General features: G+C 35.5%; 1 protein-coding gene across 1 annotated transcript in view; it reads left to right on the forward strand.

Annotated features, from left to right (window-relative positions):
- The first annotated feature begins 736 nt into the window (after positions 1-736).
- Positions 737-22069, forward strand: part of TTLL7 (tubulin tyrosine ligase like 7) — a 48761-nt gene continuing 27428 nt past the window's right edge. The window contains exons 1-11 of the mRNA XM_010165289.1: positions 737-893; positions 1048-1176; positions 2055-2176; positions 2871-2938; positions 7088-7246; positions 7930-8146; positions 10631-10795; positions 11632-11790; positions 20682-20776; positions 21423-21570; positions 21655-21728. Coding sequence (XP_010163591.1) covers positions 869-893; positions 1048-1176; positions 2055-2176; positions 2871-2938; positions 7088-7246; positions 7930-8146; positions 10631-10795; positions 11632-11790; positions 20682-20776; positions 21423-21570; positions 21655-21728 — 1361 coding nt within the window. The 5' untranslated portion in view covers positions 737-868. The remainder of the gene's footprint in view (positions 894-1047; positions 1177-2054; positions 2177-2870; positions 2939-7087; positions 7247-7929; positions 8147-10630; positions 10796-11631; positions 11791-20681; positions 20777-21422; positions 21571-21654; positions 21729-22069) is intronic.

Consider the following 22069-nt stretch of genomic DNA (forward strand, 5'->3'; position numbering starts at 1 on the left):
AAAAGCTCTTTAATATGTTCAATTTTTACATGTGGTAGTGTGTTCACAGAGGAAAAAAAAAAATTGCATCAGTGTAGACATGAAAAATGTCATTTTATCCAAATAATTACTCATTTTAGAAACTGACAATTTAGTTACTTGCCAGCCAAAAATGTCTTTGAAATTATGTTCATTGTGTCATTAAGTGGTCATGAAATTGCAGCCATGTGTTACCAAGTGATTGCTGGACAATTGCTTTAAAAATAATGAAAAATGAAAAAATGGAAAAATATTATTTAGGTGATTTCAGTTATTTCCCGTTTGGTAGCTGAAAACATGTAATACTATTTGTCTCGTTTTAGACTTTTAATTAAAATATGGTTTAAAATTCCTATAAATTTAGTGAGTTTGGTGGAGATAAAACTTTGATTGAATTGCAGTATTGATTGAATTCGATGTTACCTATTTTCATGCCCAAAATCTCCCATACACAAATAAAAAAAAGAAAATGAGGTAATATAATCTAATTTTGAAAATTAATACTGTAAAATGATTTTTCCCAGAAACAAAACAATTGAATTGTAATGAACAAAGCTTTGTATTTACAATAACTTAATCAGTCTTTTAAAATAAGCCTTACTTTTAACTTGTTATTAAAAGCATTTCCATATTTAGTTTTCTGCTGTTTATATTCCTTCAGGATTTCTCTATAAGTCTTTCTTATATTTTTTTGACACAGATATCTATCTATTCCAGATATATATATGCTACAAGCAAACACTGAAATGGTATGACTGAAGCTTTAAATAATTTGACTTTGACAGCTCCACCATTTTCTGAGAACTTGGAACAAAATTTGGGCTCTACTGCTGCGCTATCCTAGGTTATAATGCCATCCTTGCCTAATGAGGGAGGTATGCTAGCCTTGGATTTTTAATATAACCTATTAATTATTCAATATGTTTGTACCTCTAAGTTGCAACAAAGTAAATTTTTGAATTTTTAGTTCATTTTTATGCATTATTTGGAATATAAAGATGTTGAAAGTTACTAAATTATTTTTCAAAGATAACCATGGAACTGCTCCTCTGACTTTGAGTTCGGAACTGCCCTATCAAAGCACAATTAAAAGAAAAGTCAGAAAGAAGAAGAATGGAGTCATCACTGCAAATGTCGCTGGCACAAAATATGAAATTGGTAGGAAGCAACATATTTTGTTTTCATCCTAATAGCCATTGGCGTGAGTGAATTACTAACTAGTGGGGTCAGTGAGACATTTCAAAAAGATTTTCTTTTGTAAGAAACCTTTGTTCTTTTTTTGTAACATTGAGGTGATAGCTTTGAACACTGTGGATTTATTACTCCCCATTTGTAACTCAAGGAAGGGCCTTGGAATGTAAAAACTTAAGTAATAAAGATGGTTGTGGAAAAACTCTCTAAGTACGAATTACAGATATGTTTGGAAGTTTGTTTAAAGCCTTGAAAGATGAACAGTGTAAATTTAATGTTGAATACTCTAATTATTATACAGAGGTTTCTCAATAAAATCTGTTAATCTTTTATATTTTGATGCGTAGGACTACTGTAGAAAAATCTTTTCTCCAAAACCTGGGTTATGCCTGGCACATAATCAGTCTTTTATCTTTTTTATATGTATATTAAAATAATGTATGCATTTGCTTTTGTAACTACTCTACCTTGACTAAGGAGGCATTCTTGTCCCCTGTCTGCAGTGACACTTGTAGTCATCACTGTTTTGAAATTAACGTATGTGATAGCCAAGATTAAGTCTAAAAGCCATGCAAGTACTAGATGATTGTGGAATGCCCTGAAGCTCTTTACAGTTCCCATCAGTGGTTGTGCTCCGATTGCAGCCTCAGTACAAAGTGCTGTAATATTGTAATGACAGGTTTGCAATAGACTGATGGAAATATTGCAAGATAAATAAGAGCTTGCATGTAAACATTGTTCTCAGACAAAGGGCCGAATATTGAAGTCTTAATTGACTTTAAGTTTTGAAAATTAATCTGTTTTAGAGATTCAAAGTAGTCCTTAAGTATGTGATTTCTCCATAGTACGTGTAGTAATACGAGAAATGGGTTTTGTGAATACACGTGATGAAGATGAAACAGCTAATCTTATATGGAGTGATTCTGCTGTGCAACAGGAAAAGATTGCTGAACTTCGGAACTATCAGGTAGAGTGGTAGTTAGGATTTCTGAAATGTTTCAGTAAACTGCTTCACTCTGAAGTGGTCGGTAATGTGTCTCTTGTGGTCAGTTACATTTTATGGAGAGAAAAAAACCCCACAAAACACCACCAACCAGACTGCAATGAGGCTGTACCATTACATATTTAAAAATCTTATTCTCTTTGGTTATTTGTTCATACCACTTGGAATCTGGTGTTTAAATACTTGGGACTGTTCTATCATTCTTTTGTCTGACAGTTGGGTGTTGTGAATGATCAGAGTTTGAAAGAAGATGCAAAATGTCATCTATAAGTTGCTCACAAGCTTTTAAGCAGTAAATTAACAAGCAGACCGCTCTCCACAGTTTCTGTGAGCAAATAATTAGTTTTCTTACCAGTACTTTGTGATAGAATTATTTGTTCCTAGATAGCTTTGTGAATAGGAGTATGATAGTCTCCTTTCATGTCTGAAATGAAATCAATGGGCATACTCATGTTGGTGGAGGGGAATACAACTTACAGTATCTTTAGTATTGCTAAGAACAAATAGTATAATGTAAGATATTATTTTAAATATTTTTTATATAACACTAATTATATTTGCCTGAGCACGCCGTTGAAAATCTTAAATGATTTTAGTTTTCCTGGCATACCTAATACAAACTGCCTACTAACTTTTTTTTTTTTTTCTCCTTCTTCAGAGAATCAACCATTTTCCAGGAATGGGAGAGATCTGCAGAAAGGATTTTCTGGCAAGAAACATGACTAAGTAATCTTTCTTTTAATATTAAGTTTTCCAGCCATAGTATTCAATGTAGTACAATACTGAATTATTGCTTGTAGGGTTTGTCTGTTTTTACTAAGAAGCTATGAGAGGACCAAAAATAATTTCCAGTGTTCCTTAATAACTTTGGCTTTGGTCCTGGATCTGTAGCATCGAAGTGGACTCTGTATCTCTCCAGTTGACTTCAGTGGAAAATGATGTGGGTTCAGTTCTCTGTCTACACGTTGCAGAATGTAGGGAAAAAGGGAAACCTTTAATTATTATATAATACACTTAATACATGATACATCCTTTAATGGTAGAACAGAAAAAATAACTAGTATGTGGATGGATGTTATTTGTTTAAAAGAATGACTATATTTTTGTGTATATCAAATTTAAAAAATGTGAAGCATCTTACTGCTTATATAAGAAGTAAGTCAGAGAGACTCATTTGTCTAATTATAAATTCTCCTCAGTCTAGTGGAATATCTGGGTTCTGATTATCCTAGCTGAGAATTTGTGAGTAAGACCTGTAAGAAAACAATACTAAATGATTCAGTGGACTGGTAATAAGGAAAAGTTTAGGGATATGTGTATGTTAATATTTTGATTGTTCTAATATAAATTAGTTTAAAGAGCAATTACTAATAGAGTTAATCTTTTGGCCCCCAACTGCATCTCCTGTTAGCAGAGCAGAATTTGTTTTTGTATATTAATGTAATTAATGTGATATCTCCTCTGTCTCTCCTTTTCTGTTTTGTGACTACAACACATAGCACGTAGAATGTATGCAGCTATTATGATGCAAATATTGTGTGCATTGCTATAGTGTCTACGTGCCTTGATAACAACTACATATATATATATATATATATATGTGTATGAGTGATGCAGAGTACACTTGCTCACCATCCACTGGTAATGATCCCGGAGGAGTGAAAAGGAACCTCGAAACTGAAATCGCAATCCCAGAAAAGCGAGCCTGAGCGATTCCCGAGAGAATCCCCCCTTTTCCGGTCAATCCTGGTTAATACACTAAACATGATGTAACGTGATATGGAATATCTTATTGGCATAGCCAACTGTCAGTTCTGGGTTTTACTAACTACTACACTTTTCTTCTTCCCCCCCACCCTCCTTCCAGTCCTCTGCTCTTGCAAACTACCCGAGCACAGTGTCCTTGTATGTTATCAACATTCCTTCTCATAACAATCCTCACTGAAATCAAAACAGAGTGCTTTCTAGCTACTAGGAAGAAAATTAACCCTATCCTAGCAAAAACCAGGACAGTTCCAAACAGCTGCTGTTCCGTCTTAAAATTTATTTGAACAAGATTGTGCAGAAACATTAATTCTGGTCCCTTGCTTTTCTGCCGCATGGACTCTTTTCTCTTCCCAATACTGACTTGTACAGAGTAGCTGTGGGTTGTGTACCTTTAAGAGTTCATGAAACAAATGCATTATTAGACCAACAAGTCATGTCTTTAGTAAGCTACGCTTGGTTCAACACCTCTGGTTCTTTTGCACAGAAAGCACTCTGAGAAACAAGAGTACAATCTGACCACATCTGGGAGCTGAAGTAGCACTTAGAAGAACAATAACTTGCTGTTTAGTTCTCAGACCTCCTGGTAAGGACTGCAAAGGCTAAAGGATAGAGCAGCAGAGTGAAGAAGTGGTTACCCACAGTAGCGGATAGCAGATGTGCTGGAAAATAGGGCTATTGTAATGGAATAGATCTTGATTCCACAAGCTACTTGATGATGTTCCTAAGCCATTTCTGAATCGGGCCAAGCAGGGAAAGAACAGAGCTGAATTCTGTTGTTGAAAGTTTTAGTGAGCACCAGAACTTGTAATCAATGATTAAGTGTTCTGCTTCATATTATTGTTTGTAGTTTACCAAGTGATTCATAAGATGGAAAAAGGCATATAGAACTGATGTACTTGCAGTCACAAAATAATATATCTAGAATACCATGGAGATATATTAATTGAGTAGGGAATATGTGTGTTGAAACCTGCAAGTAATTTAAATGGCAAGTCCCTATCATGTAACACTTCAGGATGCATATGATAAATAATTTGGAGAGGGATAGAAACTAACACAGAAATTGCTTTTTGTCTAAAAGTAGGATAATTCTGCCTAGATAAGTTATTTGGTTTGCAAGGTAGTAATGTTTGTAAATATATAGCTGATGGTGAGTAGTTTAAAAATATGCATGATTCATAAATTATAATATCTATTTCTTTTTAAAAAAACTTCTTGGTGAACATTTGGTGGCTTTCATAAAACCAGATTCATAAAAATAATAGTTGCAATGAAGCAGCAGAAGCACTGAACCTCATGCAGTACTTCAAGACTACTATAACTATTGTGGTTTCTGCAGAGTGTTGGGTAGTTGGTGACAGCGTATCTATTATACCAGTAGGGCTTGGCTACAGTCCTAGCCTTACAGATGTGGTTGGCAGCTCTGTTTTTTTCCATTAGTATTTGATCCACTTAAAGAAAAACTGTCTTATGCTGCATCAGGAGTATTATGTAGGCTCATAGTAGAAATGAAAAATTGAAATAATATTGAAGTCTTTTTTACATTTAGGTTATCCTGATACTAATAGTTTCCATTACAAAAGTAGGAGTACACCTAAATCTCTAACTAAAAAGTATTAGAACTCATCATAGTGCCATTTAAAAAAAAAAAAAAATCAAAGTTGAGGAGCTTCCTATTTCAGTTAATTTCTTTTTAAACAACCAATCACTTTCTGTTGGTCTGTGGATATTTGTATTTTAAATGTGTCCACCCTGTGTTGCAGAGTAGTTTTGAGTGACCTGAACTAATTTCATATGAGGTTATGTATGAAGTTTCATGTATTCTGAGTACCTGAAACAAGCTAGCTGCACCAGTATTTAACTCAGTAAAGACTAAATTTATTCTGCTGGGAACTATGGTATACAAGTCTGCATAGTACCAACAAGTCCACATTGTTCCTATAACTTGGCTGTTAACCAGTATTAAAACTACTTTGTTTAAAGCTGGACCCATATGAATCTAGCCTACACTGACAGTCTGGTGTGGTTATATGCTTCCTTTCTGCCAGATACACAGCTTTGGGTGATGGAAACTTCTGCTAACTGAATTCTCTACCATTTTTCCTCTTCTACTTGTCTTTTCTGCGTTCAGACAACAGAGCTATAAATGAGATATGCTCACTACCTCAGCTGCCACAGCTATTAAAGCAGGGAGGTCAGGACCTTGCTGCATCCTTTAACCAGATTCAGAGATTGTTCCCTATGATGTCTTAACCTTATTGTTGTGTCAGTTCTTCTGTTCTTTCCCCCCTTGTCTTGCTTTGCATTTCTTTGCTTTCTTTTGACTAAATAAGGTGCTCAAGGAATCTCAATCACAATATGCTGGTACCAAACACAAATCCAAGCTTCTGTGTTTTGCCCTGTACTGGAGGTCCATGAGCAGTTGCTTGGCCTGTGTCAAAGTATATTTACTACAATTCCTTACTTTTGAAATTCCTTCAAAAGACTAGAAAGAAATAAAAAACTCTTCTGAAATGGATTCAATTTTAATTTTAATTCAGTCCTTGTTATTAATATTTTTTGCACTCACGAAGAAACAAAATATCCCAGGTCCTCTTTTTTTGTGTGTGTTGATCTTCATACATACCCAAATACGTACCAATATGAAACCTGCCAAATATCCCCACCCCTCCCAATGAAAAAAAAAAAAAAAAAAAAGGAATTCAGGAGTATATTAGGTAGGAAAAGATCTATAATCACACCCTCTATTGTAAGCTTAATATTTCTAAGCATAGAAATAGCATTAAATCATCTGAGTAACTGAACAAAAAATATAACGAGTGAGATAGATGCCAAGAAATGAGATTGGTGCCAATAATGTAGTAAGCAAATACGATACGATAATAAGAAAAAATGCACAAGATAGTCTGCTTTTGTTGTTCTTAAAATATGCATATGAATGTGTTACAGAGCTCTAACTGTTCTTAAACAACTGCAGAAGTTTGCTTTCATATTGAAGCATTTTGCTAAAAAAATTTCCTTGTCAAATTATTGTAAACACTTTTTAATCCTGAGGACTGATACATCAAAGTAGTTAAAAGATTTTAACTCAATCACACCTTTTTGCAGAATGATCAAGAGTCAGCCTCAGGAGTATAGTTTTATTCCTCGAACATGGATCTTCCCTGCAGAATACACACAGTTTCAGAACTACGTAAAAGAACTGAAGAAGAAACGAAGACAGAAAACTTTCATAGTCAAACCAGCTAACGGTGCAATGGGGCATGGGTAAGTTACCCTCTAGCAACAAAGCTATAGGAATTGAGGGTTAATAATGATACACTGAAAAATATTAGCTATTACAATTATTTAAAAGTCTGTACAGTTAAAGGCTGCCAGTTTATAGTCTGTATATAAAGCATTTTTCATTTTGATGTGGGGAAACTGGAATATAGAAATACTGAGCTTAATCTATGCCATCCTTAGTTGTACCAATCAGTGTCCAGCTTTGCAAACATCATCACTGAATCAGGTTAGCACTGAAAGTTCTTTCCAACCTGTACCTTGGGCAGAAGTTGTGGCAAAGAAAGACTGGAAGCCTATTTTTAGAGCTGCTTGTGGAAGAATAATCACAAAAGCTGGAGACTGGTCGTTCTGCCAAACAATTTTTAAGTGTAGAGAGAACCCATTATTACAGATTGTTGAATCAAAGGAAGCAGAAAGTTATTTTGAAATGGCTCATTGCCTTTTTTCATCTAGTGAAGCACTGTAAAGGGCAGGAAACAAGAAGCCACGTAAGCAAATAGCGCTTTTTCTCAACCTTACAACTCAGATAAATCTCTTCCTCCAGGTAGACTTTAGCCTGACTACCTGGCTGGGTGACCATGAAAATGAAAATCTGTTTTGAAGAGTAATGTTGAAGTTCCATGTTTTTGAAATAACTTTTTTTTTTTTTTTTTTTTTTTTGCCAGGATCTCTTTAATAAGAAATGGAGAAAAGTTACAAGCTCAGGATCACTTGATTGTTCAGGAATATCTTGACAAACCATTTCTTATGGAAGGCTACAAGTTTGATTTACGTGTGTATATCCTTGTAACCTCTTGTGATCCATTAAAAGTATTTTTATATCATGATGGACTGGTGAGAATGGGCACAGAAAAGTATCATCCACCCAGTGACTCAAATTTGGTAAGTTGGAGTTCATTCCAATTTATTGCTGATGCATATAGAATTTTACCTGTGTAGTGTTTGAAGGAGGTAAAATAAAATAAATGATGACATTTAATTTGGTATTCATCTGGCTGAATTTTTTCTATCAAAAGCACAAGTATAACCATATTATTGCTTATGTGTAAAAAATTTATATGACTTTGAATGTATGTATGCTGAAGAGTTTAGCTATTTCCTAAAAGAAATTAAAAAATGTCAATTATTGACATTCAACACAGAAAAAATTAATAAAATCACTTCAAGAACAGTTACATTGCTTTTATATTTACCTGAGACTTAGTTTGGGGTGGGATATGGGGGAGGATAAGGTTTATCTCCTGCTAGATCATTGTTTAACATCCCCGAAGTTTAGAGCTCCTGCTGAGGATCCTGCAATGTTTCAGCCATTGTGTGGGGAACCTATGCAGAAAACAGTAAAACAGGGATATAAAGATAAGTGTGTGAGAGTGGTCACTGTGGTCCCTGAACGTGAGGGCATCTGCTGCTGATGCTGTTAGTCACCAGCTTCTTCAGCAGGTAAAGGAGTATGTACTTGACAGCATTAGGATGATACTACAGGGCTGCCTATAAACTTGCAGAGAACCAAGAAATGGTAAGGGACATGCTAAAGTTTTTGGATACTTTAATCCTCCTGTTCACTGCATAGCGTCTTCCCCTGTTGAAAGGTGCAAACCCTCTCTTCTGGCACAGACCAAAATGCAGATGTCTGGTAGGAAAGAAGTAGATTTGATTTTCTTATACCTCATTCTGTATTCTGTTGGTACTGTATCTTACCTTTTCCATACCATATACTTTTAGAGCTGCTTCAGTGTAATTACGCAGTAGACAACACATGGAGAGCCTTTTTCCCCACTTGTCACTTAAAATTGTGACTGTCTTTTAGTGCTCTTTAGAGAATACAGGTACAATTTAGAGCCCAGTACAAAGGGTATATTTGGAAGAGTTCCAATATTATATTTGGAATAGTTTGCTTTTAGTATTTTTTGTTGTTAGTAATCTCAGCATTAGCAGCACTGAAATATGCTCTGACTGGATAAATGGAACAGGCTGTTGTTTCTGTGTTCTCCCAACTGTTGTTGTTGTAGATTTTCTATTGTATGAAATAACCTGGCCTATCCCTAATGACATTGTTCTTTGGATGACATTGTTCTACCGTGACATTGTTCCTGATAACTTCGGACTGAAGATTAGTTCAGATGTTTAACAAATGTTCGAAAAACACTTTCATTTTTTCATAGTCTGAAAAATAATTACTTTTGTCTGAAATAATTTGAATTTCATGGAAAGTTGACATTTATAATGACTCAAAACCAATAGGTTTCAAAATGATTCTCAGAGCAGTAATTGGAAGCTATGGGAGAAATTAATTACTTGTAGTGCTAGTACAGTATATTGTTAACTAGCCTGCAATTAATTTGGTTGATTTTGTTAATTTCATTACTTTTTTAAAAACATAAGTAAGTGCAGTGAGATAAATGACAGCACAAGGCTTGTGTTATCTATTGGCTATCTCGTTAAAAAGGAATTTGAACAGAAAGCTTATGGTCAGCTTAGAACATCAGCTACACTCAAGCAAGGAATCAAACATGATTGCTGTGATGAGGAGAGTCATCATGGTAGTGTAGGTGGAAAGTAGAATTAATATCTGTACTGGGAGGTAAACATATAAATCATGATTTATAAATTGGCCATGGAAAGGTAATGTTTGGGTGCTGTTTGGTTAGTTTTTTTGGGTTTTTTTTGTTTTTTTTGTTTTAATGCAACTGAAAACATGAATCTATTGCTGGTGACATTTTGCTCCATAAAGGAGCTATAGCATTCACTCATTTATGTAATTTATATCTTGAAATTTACCTCCCTCTGATGTATAGCTTCCAGCCAGTCAAAAATGAGCAGTTTTCACTGGGGTTTATTTATGAGAAATGTTCTCATGATGGTATCACCATCATGAGAACATTTCTCATAAATAAACCCCAGTGAAAACTGAAATGTGGGATTGTCTATGAAACAGGTGCCAGAGTGCTTTTTAGCACTTTTACAGTAGCATATATATGCTACTTTAAATACTGTCTTTATTGTTTGCTTCTTGTAGAATGTAATAATTCTGTAAGTTATGATAATTGCTTTTCACTTTTTTTAGGTAGTTGTTTACATACAGACCTGTAAAAATGGCAGATGTATTGTGTAACCAGATGTTGAGCAGTAGATCAGTTGACTGCAACTGGTTTAAATACGAGTGAAGGTTTTGTTATAAGAAAACTAGAACATTCAGTAGATGAAACTTCCAAGAATTAGAAACACTAAATCTGCACATAGTGTTATTTGCAAATATGAACTGTTGCGTCATTATTGACTTAACATTTTTTTCTTTTAATTATTTTGAATTCACTATTCTAGAGTTGTATTTAAGGGTTTTAAAATGTCTTTTCTGCCTTTTTTTAGAGTCAATTATATATGCATCTCACTAACTACTCTGTCAATAAACATAATGAACACTTCGAACGGGATGAAACAGAAGACAAAGGAAGCAAACGCTCCATAAAATGGTTTACTGAGTTTCTAGAAACAAATAATCTTGATGTCTCCAAATTCTGGAGTGATATTTCAGTAAGATAAAATGCTTTTCTTTATTTTGTGTATGTATATTCTTAGAAAATTAATTGCTTCTGCCATCCACTTTACTGGAATCCAGAATGACTTCTGAAACTTTATTAATCCAAATTCTCAGTAATGCATGCCGCAAAGGACATACTATAAATTATGATTCTGGTTCTTAAAAGGCTAAATTCAGAATCTGATTATAAATTTAATGTTAAACTTTTTCTGAGGGACAAAAACCCTTTCACACAGTTATTTGCATAAGTAATATGATCCAAAGGAACCATCCATTAAATTATGGGAGACTATTCTAGAGTATAAAATGAATTAGTTGTATGTGTGAACATTTACAAAATTGTAGTCAGCATTACATATATCTGTGGACTGGAACTTGAGCTATTGAAGTCAGTAGTTGTGTTACAGGTGTCTATAAGTGAGGAATAGGTCTAAGATTGTTCGAACTTGGGCATCAGCTATCTGTACATATGATTCTGAGAATATTTCTTAAAAATTACATAGCATAATGAAATGTGTAGCACCCAATTGTAGCACGGTGAAGATTGGCTATACTATACTTTGTTCCCAATATACCTTTAGCATTTGTTATTACATAACTAAAAGTATGTATGTACGATGGAAAGTAAAACAATATGCTCCAGAACCATGTTAAAAAAAAGTTTTTCCATAGGAATAGTTTATTTATTATAGACTATGTATTTGGTATTTTGAATCTTTTTTTATTAGATACTTTAATTAAATTTAAAAGATTAAAATATGACTCACATCAGTTCAATATATACTGGTGTCTTCTCTCCTGATGAATTTTTCTGAAAAAATCCCTACAGGAGTTAGTAGTGAAGACTCTCATCGTTGCAGAGCCACATGTTCTTCATGCCTATCGCATGTGCAGGCCAGGGCAAGCACCAGGAAGTGACAGTGTCTGCTTTGAAGTCCTGGGATTTGATATTCTGCTGGACAGAAAACTAAAACCATGGCTTCTAGAGGTAAACCTCTTTAAACAAATGTAAAATCTTTAAGAGTAAACTGAGCTAAGGCCCAGCTGAATCCTTATCTATGTAATAAAACTTCCAAAGAAAATCTGTGCATCTCAGGAGGTACTGTTGTTGAGTACACAGATGGTGCTTTTTCCGCAGCATCCACATGGAAACACTGCCTTGCAGTGATTTTTGGAGACTCAGGTAAAGGTAATTGTCTTCCTGGGTGAATGTTACATTTCAGATGTTTTTGAAAGTTTTAATGAGAAATGTGATGTTAATTCAGTTGTTATTGTAGCTGAAGGACCTTGTATATAGCAATTGGGTGCTACACAGATTTCCTTCATGAGTATGGCTCTATATATGACTCTAGCAACTTTTGTGAATGTGTGGTCTTAATTTTTTTGGTGGGGGGGATATGTGTTCTTTTCCTCTCCTGTAGCTTTTAAAAACACTCTCATAAAAAGAGGAAACTAATTCAGTATACATGAAATGCTGTTGAGCAATTGGTGTGAATGGATTGAAAGAAACGTTTCTCCTCTGGCATGTTACTGGTACAGTTAAGCTTAAGTGCTTGAACACATTTTCAACCAAGAATGTTTGAGGTTTGTCTATTGTGTCTCTTTAATTACACTATTAATAACATACACATGGAGTTCACTTTTTTCAGGTTGTCTTACATCATTATGTTAACTAGTTGGGAGGCTGTACAGCTGCAGGAAAAAAGCAAAATGTATTAAAAATCTCTCTGTTGGCAATAAATCATGAGTATGATTTGACTACTGATGAGCAAAATGTACACAATTAATTTACTGAATTATAACCTTGTTCTCAGGACATTAATACTGTCAACAGTTGTCTTTGTCGTGCTTATTTCTCTCAAGGATTCAGTATGATTTTAATTAGAAAAGTGTAAATTCCTTCACTGTTGCCATGCAGACGTAGGGATATTTGCTGGCTTTGATGTGCTGGCCAAAAGCAGCACATGGCATGAATTCAGTCTGTACTGTGTTGCCGTTTTCTCTTTTTGTCAAGCAAAGCCTACTGTCCCTTTGCTTTAGCTTTACACTTCCAGATTACCATCTCCAGGTTGCCTGTAGCTTGCATATAAGTGTGTGTAATTGTTTGAGTACAGACTGACGTTGGTCTGTGTATGCATTTCATCCAGCCTCATACCAAATAGTGACAGACTTCTTCTGTGAGAGATGGTGAGTCAACCTGTGCAGTGAATCCATTCTGAAGGACACTCCTCTTTCTCCTTGCATGTTTACGTGCAGTATGGAGATTTTCGAGGGTTTGATTCACTAATGGAAATTTCAAACTTTGAAACTTAGTAAATCAGTTTCTATACTCATCCACTAAATCTGACTGTGCTTGTTCATGGTTTTTTGCAGCGTTCTCAGAACAATCACATGGTATGTATATGTATGCACAGTGTATGTATGCTATATGCAGTGTAGTAAAGATCAAATATGCAATGTGTGTGTATATATATGTATGCATGTATATAAGCATACACTATACATAGTATATATACAGTGTGTGTGTATATATGTATATCTATTTATAGGTTGGGTTTTTGTTGTTTTTTTTTTTTTTCCTAAACTGGTTCTGGCTTCTTCCCCATGTTTCCACTCTTCTCTTTTTTCCACCATTTCCCTCTTGCCAAATCCTCCTTAGGGGAGTGAATCACTCTTTCTAACAGTGGTAACAAGTACTAATCACAAGGTCCTGAATGTTCCCAGTGTTATGGGAAAATTGCCAAAATAGGATTAGGATGGTAAATCTAGTTTCATGTTTCCATAGCTCATGTAACTTTTCTGTTATAAAGATCGCTTAAAAAACTATTATAAGAAATAAATAGTGCAACATTATAATGACTCTGCTTTCCTGAGGTGACTTCTGTTTATATTGCCCTGATGTGATGGAGCTCTTCTGCTCCTTTGATGATACTGAACTTCCGGAACCTTCTACTGAAGTGAGGGTTGTGGGAAATGCATGATTGCCATCTTGTGGAACTAAATGTTTCTGGCAAGCATCTGTGCAGTCCCAGCAGCCTCCATCCTTTCTGAGTAGCAACAACTACCTAGATCTCCCTTCTGTTCCCAGAAAATCCAGTTTTCCTCTTTTTGACCAAAATTTCCGAGTTCAGTTATTTTACGTACATAGGAATATCGTGCAGATGAAGTTCTTGGATGGACTCCAGCCTTATTCAGCCTCATTATATCCAGCTGGGATCACAAAGTTGTGATCCTTGGAGAAAAAGATCACATTTTAGTAACTGCCTCAAGTGCAGGGTACCCAACTTCCCTTGTAATTTATGTGGGTGAGAGAAACTCACCTTACATACAGATCCACAAATTTATTATTTAGTATAACTGAACTCGAAGTGTTCTGTTTTCTGACATGCTTCAAAATACATTAAAATGTCTTAAATCAAATTTCAGCTTGTTTAAAATATGTAGAGAACCTGAGAGTTCACATTGTTTCTTACTGGATCACAGTCCAGCAATCTCTGATATCAGAGTGAGCAGCCTGAACTGTTACTGTGTTGAGAAGGACTCACTTCTCACTTCAGTGTCTCACTTAAATTATATGATAAGAGTATTATGAAAAGTAATATTACAACAGTTACATTATTGTGTAACATAGAATTGTTAACATTATGTCTAGAAATGAGTAACTAATAACTTTAACAAAGGAATTCTAAGCTTTGTAAATATAAATTTTAAGCGTGGGAAATTCCCATTCTTCTACTCCCAAGAGTCTAAAAACATAACGAAACCTAAAAATGCATCTCTATAAAAATATCATATTTTTCATTGATTTAATGAACATTTTCTTAAAACCTCTGTTGCACCTTATTTTAAGTTTGAAAAGAAAAAAATTATTTTCTTTGTAGGTTTTCAACAGAGAGCACCTGTTTTACTCATATTCTTTGGTAAAAACTGTATGTGTTTCACAAAGCACTTCTGTATCAGTCAATGAGGCAGTGATAACAAAGGAGCAGTTCACAGGCATTAATGATCTGTTAGGTGAGCACAGAGCGCCATTAACGCTGCCCTCCCATGGACTTCAGCAGGGTCAGCATTGCAATTATGAGATGAATGTGTGTGTGTGTGTGTGTGTGTGTGTATGTGTGTATATATATATATGTATATGTATAAGAGAAAAGCTGTAAAGCCTTAGTTGCCCCTTGACCCAAGAGTTTAGCAATGTTTAGAAACTTCCCAGCTACCCTTAGGAAGAGCATCTGATGAGATGACTCATCAGGCTCTTTGGTTCAGTCCTTTCCTTCTTCTTAATTTTACTTAAAGAAGACTTCCTTTCAGTGATTTTTGTACCCAGACAGCCTCTACCTCTGTTGCCTTGGAGAGCCTTTTTTATGGCTCTTTCTCCTGCTGTCTGATGGCTTTTTTCTCTCTCTGACGCTTGTACATGGGTTCTCTTTGCTCTCAAACAGTAGCAGTGAATCCACTAAGCATATATAGCTTTAACTCTCTCAATATTTGCCTTCAGCAGTAGCTCCTGCTCTTCCCATTTTTCCAGTGAATAAAGAGTGAAAAAGACTTCAGTTTGATTTAACATATAATATGGTGTTACTGTGGACAGTTGCCCCAAGAGCTCGTCTAGCAACTTGCCTCTATCTGGTGGTCGTGTCTATTGGATGAGATGTTTCTGGTTGCTGTTTGGATGAACATCTCACTACCATTCCAAGCAAACCATGATTTTACACTAAATCAGTCTGTGGAAATTCCTCATGGAACTTCCTCAGGAGACGTCCTCAAGGACTTCACAATGCTTGGTCTGGTGCAGGGAAGAGGGGGTAGTGACATGAAGGCAGGAATAAGAGAGAGGCGGCAGCAGTCCTTTCTAGCAGCCTGCAGTCACTCTGGATAGATTGAATATGAAACTGCAACTGTATGAGGCAGTTCTGTGGTGCTTAAACTGATCAATGTACTGGCTGCAAGATCTCTGCCCTCCTCCTGTCCTTTGCTGAAGGCATGCTCCCTGCACCCTTCCCTGTGATGGCACTGGTGCTTGTAGGATTCCTTCCCAAGATGATCAGGGACCAATGAAAAATAATTTTTGGTGAGGTTACTCTTCATATGAATTATTGAGATCAGCTTCCTCACTCTCTGTGAACCCCGGTACCGAGACAATGAACTAGGCAAAGTATGACAGTTAAGATTTGTATTCGTTTAAACTGCCATGGAAAATCAGCCTTCTGGTTAAGCTAAGAAAAAGGAGATTGACACTCTCACAATTTGTCAAGTTTATAAATGAATGATTGGAATGAACTTCTTGATTGTCTCTAATCAAAAATCTGCTCAGTGATAGCCACTAACAGCATTCTGTGTAATAGAATTTTTATGGCCTATAAATTTCTTTTGCTTTTTGAATTCTACTGTTGGCAATTTCAATCACTATTAAAGAATAAGATCCCTTCTAAAACATTCATGCTGTCCTACAGATTGAACAGAGATTAAATCCCTGTTGTTGAAAGCATGTAATACTTTATTCAATTGATTTTAGGTTTATAAAGTCATTCATGTAATCTCTCTTTATATTTGAAAGGTCTTTTCATAGGTATGTGTGACAGATAGTGGAAATTTTTTTTTTTTTCCTACTCCATACTAATAGGCTGCAGCAGTGGGAGGTGAGAATGTGCTCTTTGACTGTTTTGGTAAAAAGGTGAAATGTCAGGCTGAAATGTATCCCCTGTCTTCGTGAAGAAGAAAATGATGTATCTTGCGCACTTACAGAGTTTAATTTTTGTAAAATCAGAATCCTTTGCAAATATAACCGTGGATGGGAGCCTTCACAGGAGGTACTTCAACTTATGCTGCTTAATTTAAACAGTACAGATATGAGGTCCTCTACTGACAAATATGTAATTATGACATACACTGAGCTACACAACTGCTGTGCTTACAAGCAGTTTGATTAATTGCATGTGCTATGTTCAGTGAAATTCTAATTATGAAACCAAAGTTGAAGATCTCAGTTGGTTGAATTAAAAACTTATATGGATAATTCTGTTCTGTAGCTATTGGAAAGTCACAGAAAGTAAAAAAGCCAAAGTATCATCACAGGTAAAGCAGGTATTTGGGAGATAAAACTGTGATGTTGTGAAAATACTGGACTTGAGAAGCATTATGTACAGGAATCTATATAGAGGAATATTGTGTTTGTTTATTAAGTAGTTTTTCTTCTCTGTGCATTGCTTTATACAAACAGATGAGAAAATCTGAAGTTTGGAAGATAGTTTATCCAAAGAAACCTAATGCATGACACTGCCTTAGCTCCAGAATTAGTGTTATAAAATCTGTCATGAGTAGATTCAGCCAGATAACTGTTAGTTTAAGAGCATGCTGATTGTGGAAGGTATGCAGTTAGATCAAGCATGTAGGTATTTTATTGCTTTGAGCGAGGTCCCAGGGAGTCTATAATATAAAGATACTGTTGAGGAAAAAGGCATTAGTTACCTCTGAGACCAAGTGAGTGGGGCCTTGAAAAGGTGTTGTGTAGTGAGACAGTAAAATGTTGTGATAGCCAGTTTAGTTGTGCTCATTTCAGGGACCATATCATCTGTATGTCCTGGAGATTAGATTATTTGATGCTTAGTTTTTTTCTGACATTAAAGAGGGTTTTTCTGCTCTAAAAATGTTATTTGTGGATTAAACTCTTTGTTTTGTGACTTAATTAGGATTTCTTGCAGATTTATGTCAAGAGTATGGGTGCTTTTGCACACCAGAGCCTTACGCAGTGGGTTCAGGTTATGAAGTTTTGGGTAGCAATGCTGGATTAAAATATTCCCCATTTTTATACCTCCCGTAGCTCCATCTACACTTAGAGACAAGTAAACCTTTTAACTGAGAGTTAAGGTCAGCTGTCAAGACTGCTTCTTGAAGTTTCCATTGTGAGAAGGAAAATGCATGGAACAGATGAAGAAATTAAAGGGAAAAGTTCCTTAGTGAAACATCCTTGCACATAGTCATACGGCGGTTCAGGTTTACTCATAGACAGTTGGTATGGAATAGCTAATGAACTTTAAATTCACACCTGCTTTCTATGTATTAACTTTCTGATGTACCCCATTGCTCGGATTTTACTTGTACTGGTCATGCATCTGTTGCTACCGGAAACATACTGCATTAAGCACCGTTTGCAATAGCTCTCCAGAACTGGATCACTGTTTTTACTGCTGCTCTGGTTACTCTTCAGGATTCAGGTCATAGTAGGATTGGGATCTCAAACATTAGTCATTAATGATATGTCAAAAAAATTGAGGCTGCAGGTGATACAGCAGTGCTCCAGTTTTAACTATGAATGCTGTAGCTTTTCAGCCTCTTAAGTGATGCATTAAAGTGACAGAAACCTTAGTGTAGAGTGATTGTGTAATGTTTGATAATAGCATTTTGCTTCATAATAGCATTTCAAATGCCATCTTACATTTCTCCTAACCCCACTTTAATTTTCTGCTTGATAAACACAGTCAGTATGGTTTTATTTGTTCAGAAATGCCAGATGTAGATTTTTGGCAAAATTCACCCTGTAGGAGAGAAACTGTTATTTAAAATATTTTACACTTTTCATAGTGTTAATTTTCACTGGTGCTCATATAAGGAACACTTATTTAAACATTTTTATTAATGCAGAATTTATGCCCAATATTATACTTCAAATTGTTGTAAATCTAGGAAGTACCTAAACCAACTATAAATACAAAAGTGTGCACTTTTGTATGCTCTCAAGTTGGATGCTTCAGTGCTGTGTAAACATGTGTCTGTGCCTCTGGGAGTTCAGTTTTGGACCAACATAGCATTTTACATGTTCCAAGTAAGTCCTCATATTTAACTGGAGTCTCACTGGATTTAAGGATTCGGTATACGTAACAAATGAAAAATTAATTTCTTGGCAATTTTAACAATATAATTCTGTCTGTTCACCTGTTTTTAATGCATGCAAAAACATTATTTCAAAATAGAATACTGTGAGTTGCTACATGTTCATATGGAGTAAAAAAAAATTCTATACATGGTACAGAATATAATTTTGTTCAATACCTAGCATTTTTCCTGAGTAAGGAGTTGGGGCTTAATTTTATGTCGCTGTTTTCAGTCCAGTAAGCTTTTTGTGTACTTATGTATTTGCTGGACTGAAGCATAAGGCTCCATATAGGATCTTCATGCATATGTTTTTAAACATATCCTGGATTAGACAATATGATATCTCAAAATCAGAATATTTTAAACTTATTTCAATTATCAGATGTATTTAATCAGTGTAGCACCAGTTAGTGTTTTGTTTAAACTTCATGTTGCAAATGAGATGCAGTGTGTCTGTGGTCTTGTCAGCTATTCTCTAGTGAGACGTTCTGTTCGTTTCTCTGAAAGTTTACATGGTTGCTTCGCTGAAAGTGGAACATTCACATATTTGAAAAAATGAGTCAATAAATGTTTGTACTATCACAGTATAGGAAAAAAATTAGCTTTTGTGATGTGGTAGGTGATGAACAGGTCTAAGGAGGTTGGTTGATTAAATATATGGATGAAAGTCTTCTGAAAGAGCATGAGTACACACTTCTTCAATATTTCTGCCGAATTTTCATTATTTTTCTTTCAACATCAAATCTCACTGCTCACTTTGCCAGCTTGTCTGCAAAACCAGCAAACAAGCTGCTTCTCAAAGCCAAAAGGTTCCCTTTGGCTTTAAGCGTAAGTGGTGGGGGAGCTGGGACTCAGCCACAGGACAGTTGGGCCTCACCAGCCAGAATAGTTCTGTCCCATAACTGTAGAGGCTCCATGATGCTCTAATGCATCTAAAGTGTTAAAACACAATCTTAGTGAACTGCTTTTGCCCTCTGCTTTGAACGTACTGACTGTATCCCACTTCTTGTTTGCCTGGGGCACAAAGTATTAGTTTTCACTTCTGAAGCTCTTTAGTGTCTGTCCCTTCTGTAACCAGCGCTGCTCGTTCACTATCGAGGTGGGATTCCTGCCTCCCATTAGAACCCATTACTCATGTATAAATTTTTATACCAGCCTGGAAGGTGTTCCTAGAAATGTTGATGCAACTACTTCATTATCACTCCTCAAAGCTTTTTGATAGCTGAAATTCTTCTGCAGGGGCTCCAAAGCTTGGCAGTGGTTAAATGGTGGTTGGTTCAGACAGGCTGTTAAGTGTGTGATTTAGTCTCACTGATTCCCAGTTGCATTTCCCTTGTTCCTCTATATTTATGGTAACATTTTTAATCTCTTGTCTTGCACTTAGCTTATAAACTTTTTGTTACTAAGACTGTTAATTATATTATGTTTTCACACTAGGTACTGATTTAATAACATGGAATTCTAGGTGTTGCTGTAAAGTATATCTGAATAAGGATTTAAAGATACTTGAGGAGACCTTGAATTAGCGCCTCTTTCTGTCCTTACATAGTTGTTACTTTTTAGGGAAGTATTCAAAGTTGCTTTGTGACTGAGAACTAGAACAGAGTTTAACTCTTCCTGTGCTGGACTACTGTAGCATGGCATGTAGTCTGTTATAATGTGTTTAACAGCACTTTGCATGGTAAGTTTTCTGGTTGCCATAACCAAGAATAGATTAGACTGGAGTCACAGTGCCAGTACTTGACTGGTGTTCATTGTAAGTGTCTGCATAACTTGGTGGCTAAAAGGTATGTCGCCTGGCTCCCAGTGTTGATCCTAGCGATATGAAATGATCTTCTTTTTTTTTTTTTTTTTTTTTTTCCCAATATAGATGGAAATGAGCTTCTCCACATGCATTCTCTTAATCTCTGCCATATTTAAAAGAATGGTTTCTCCAAAGCCTGTTAGAATAGATGTGCTCCCAGTGAAGCTGAACATTCCTGAGTCTTCTATATCTCGTTTTTTCAGATTAATCGTGCCCCAAGCTTTGGAACTGATCAAAAAATAGACTATGATGTAAAAAAAGGCGTTCTGCTAAATGCATTAAAGCTTCTCAACATACGGTAAACTTGTCCTCTTTTTTTCAGTCTGGCTCTCTTTCTGTTGCTTTGATTTTTTTTTTTTTTAATTTTTATTTTTTGAAATTTGAACGGAACTAGGAGAAAATAAAGATTTTTTTTTTTTCCACCTTCATATTTTCAAAATGTAAATGTTTCCCTTGCTGTCAGTTTTGTTATTTAAATTAACCCAAATTTTATTTTTATTTTGTTTATGTGCTTACAAAAAAATGAGTGGTAATAGTAATTTTTGTACCTTTTTTTTTTTTTTTTTTAAATGATTTTTCAATGAGGTCTCAAAGTGGGGGTATGAGTGCAGTCATGGGCATGTGGCCCCATAGGAAATTTGCTTTGGTGGTAGTTTCGCATACTGTCAAAAGCTATACTGCTGTATAGGAAAAGTTTGTAGCTCGGATGTGTTGGAAAAAATCTACACTTCAGGAAAATAGATATGATCATGTTTGTACTTTAAATGATAGTACAGAGTCATTGCAGTACACCTCAAAGTGTGAAAGTATTATAGCTGTAAAAGTTATATGAGTGCTTCAATTCTAATTTTGTATCACAAACTGCACATGACTGACTAGAAGATACAGGTGACGTACTCATCTCGGCTGCATTGAACTGAATCTTAATATCATCTGTGTTTCAGGACAAGTGATAAAAGGAGAAATTTAGCTCAACAGAAAGCTGAGGCTCAAAAAAGACTTTATGGTCAAGGTTCAATGAAAAAACTGTTGCCAGGTTCCTCAGACTGGGAGAAGCAGCGCCACACACTGGAAAGGAGAAAAGAAGAACTGGTAGGAAGCAAAAAATCTGCTGTTTCTTGCCCATGGCTTATTATGCTCTCTTTGTTTTAATTGTCTTATTTTCTTGATTTGTAGAAGGAAAGACTTGCACAAGTACGTAAACAGATTTCCAAAGAGGAGCATGAAAATAGACACATGGGGAACTACCGGTAACTAATTTTGACTGTTAGTAGGAAGTATTCAATGCATTCACTAGGAATAATGGAAACAAGTATTTGTGGTAGATGATAATTTTCTGCCAAAACCGTGTAGGCATTTATAGAAAATATACATGTACACTAGGTAGTAAAGGGTTTTTTTCAGATAGTTATTTTTTTATTCCATTCTTTTTCATGCACTTAGGAATTTATATTACATCAGCTACTTTAGATTTGTGTGAGACATTTGCTTGAAAGACATAATTGTTCACATTCAGTGTACCAACAACCATGACTATCATTATGGACCTGTACTTTAATGATATATCATGATTCATATCTCTGGGGGGGGG

This window comes from Antrostomus carolinensis, unplaced genomic scaffold (genome assembly GCF_000700745.2).
Source record: "Antrostomus carolinensis isolate BGI_N321 unplaced genomic scaffold, ASM70074v2 scaffold2483, whole genome shotgun sequence".
Lineage (NCBI taxonomy): Eukaryota > Metazoa > Chordata > Aves > Caprimulgiformes > Caprimulgidae > Antrostomus > Antrostomus carolinensis.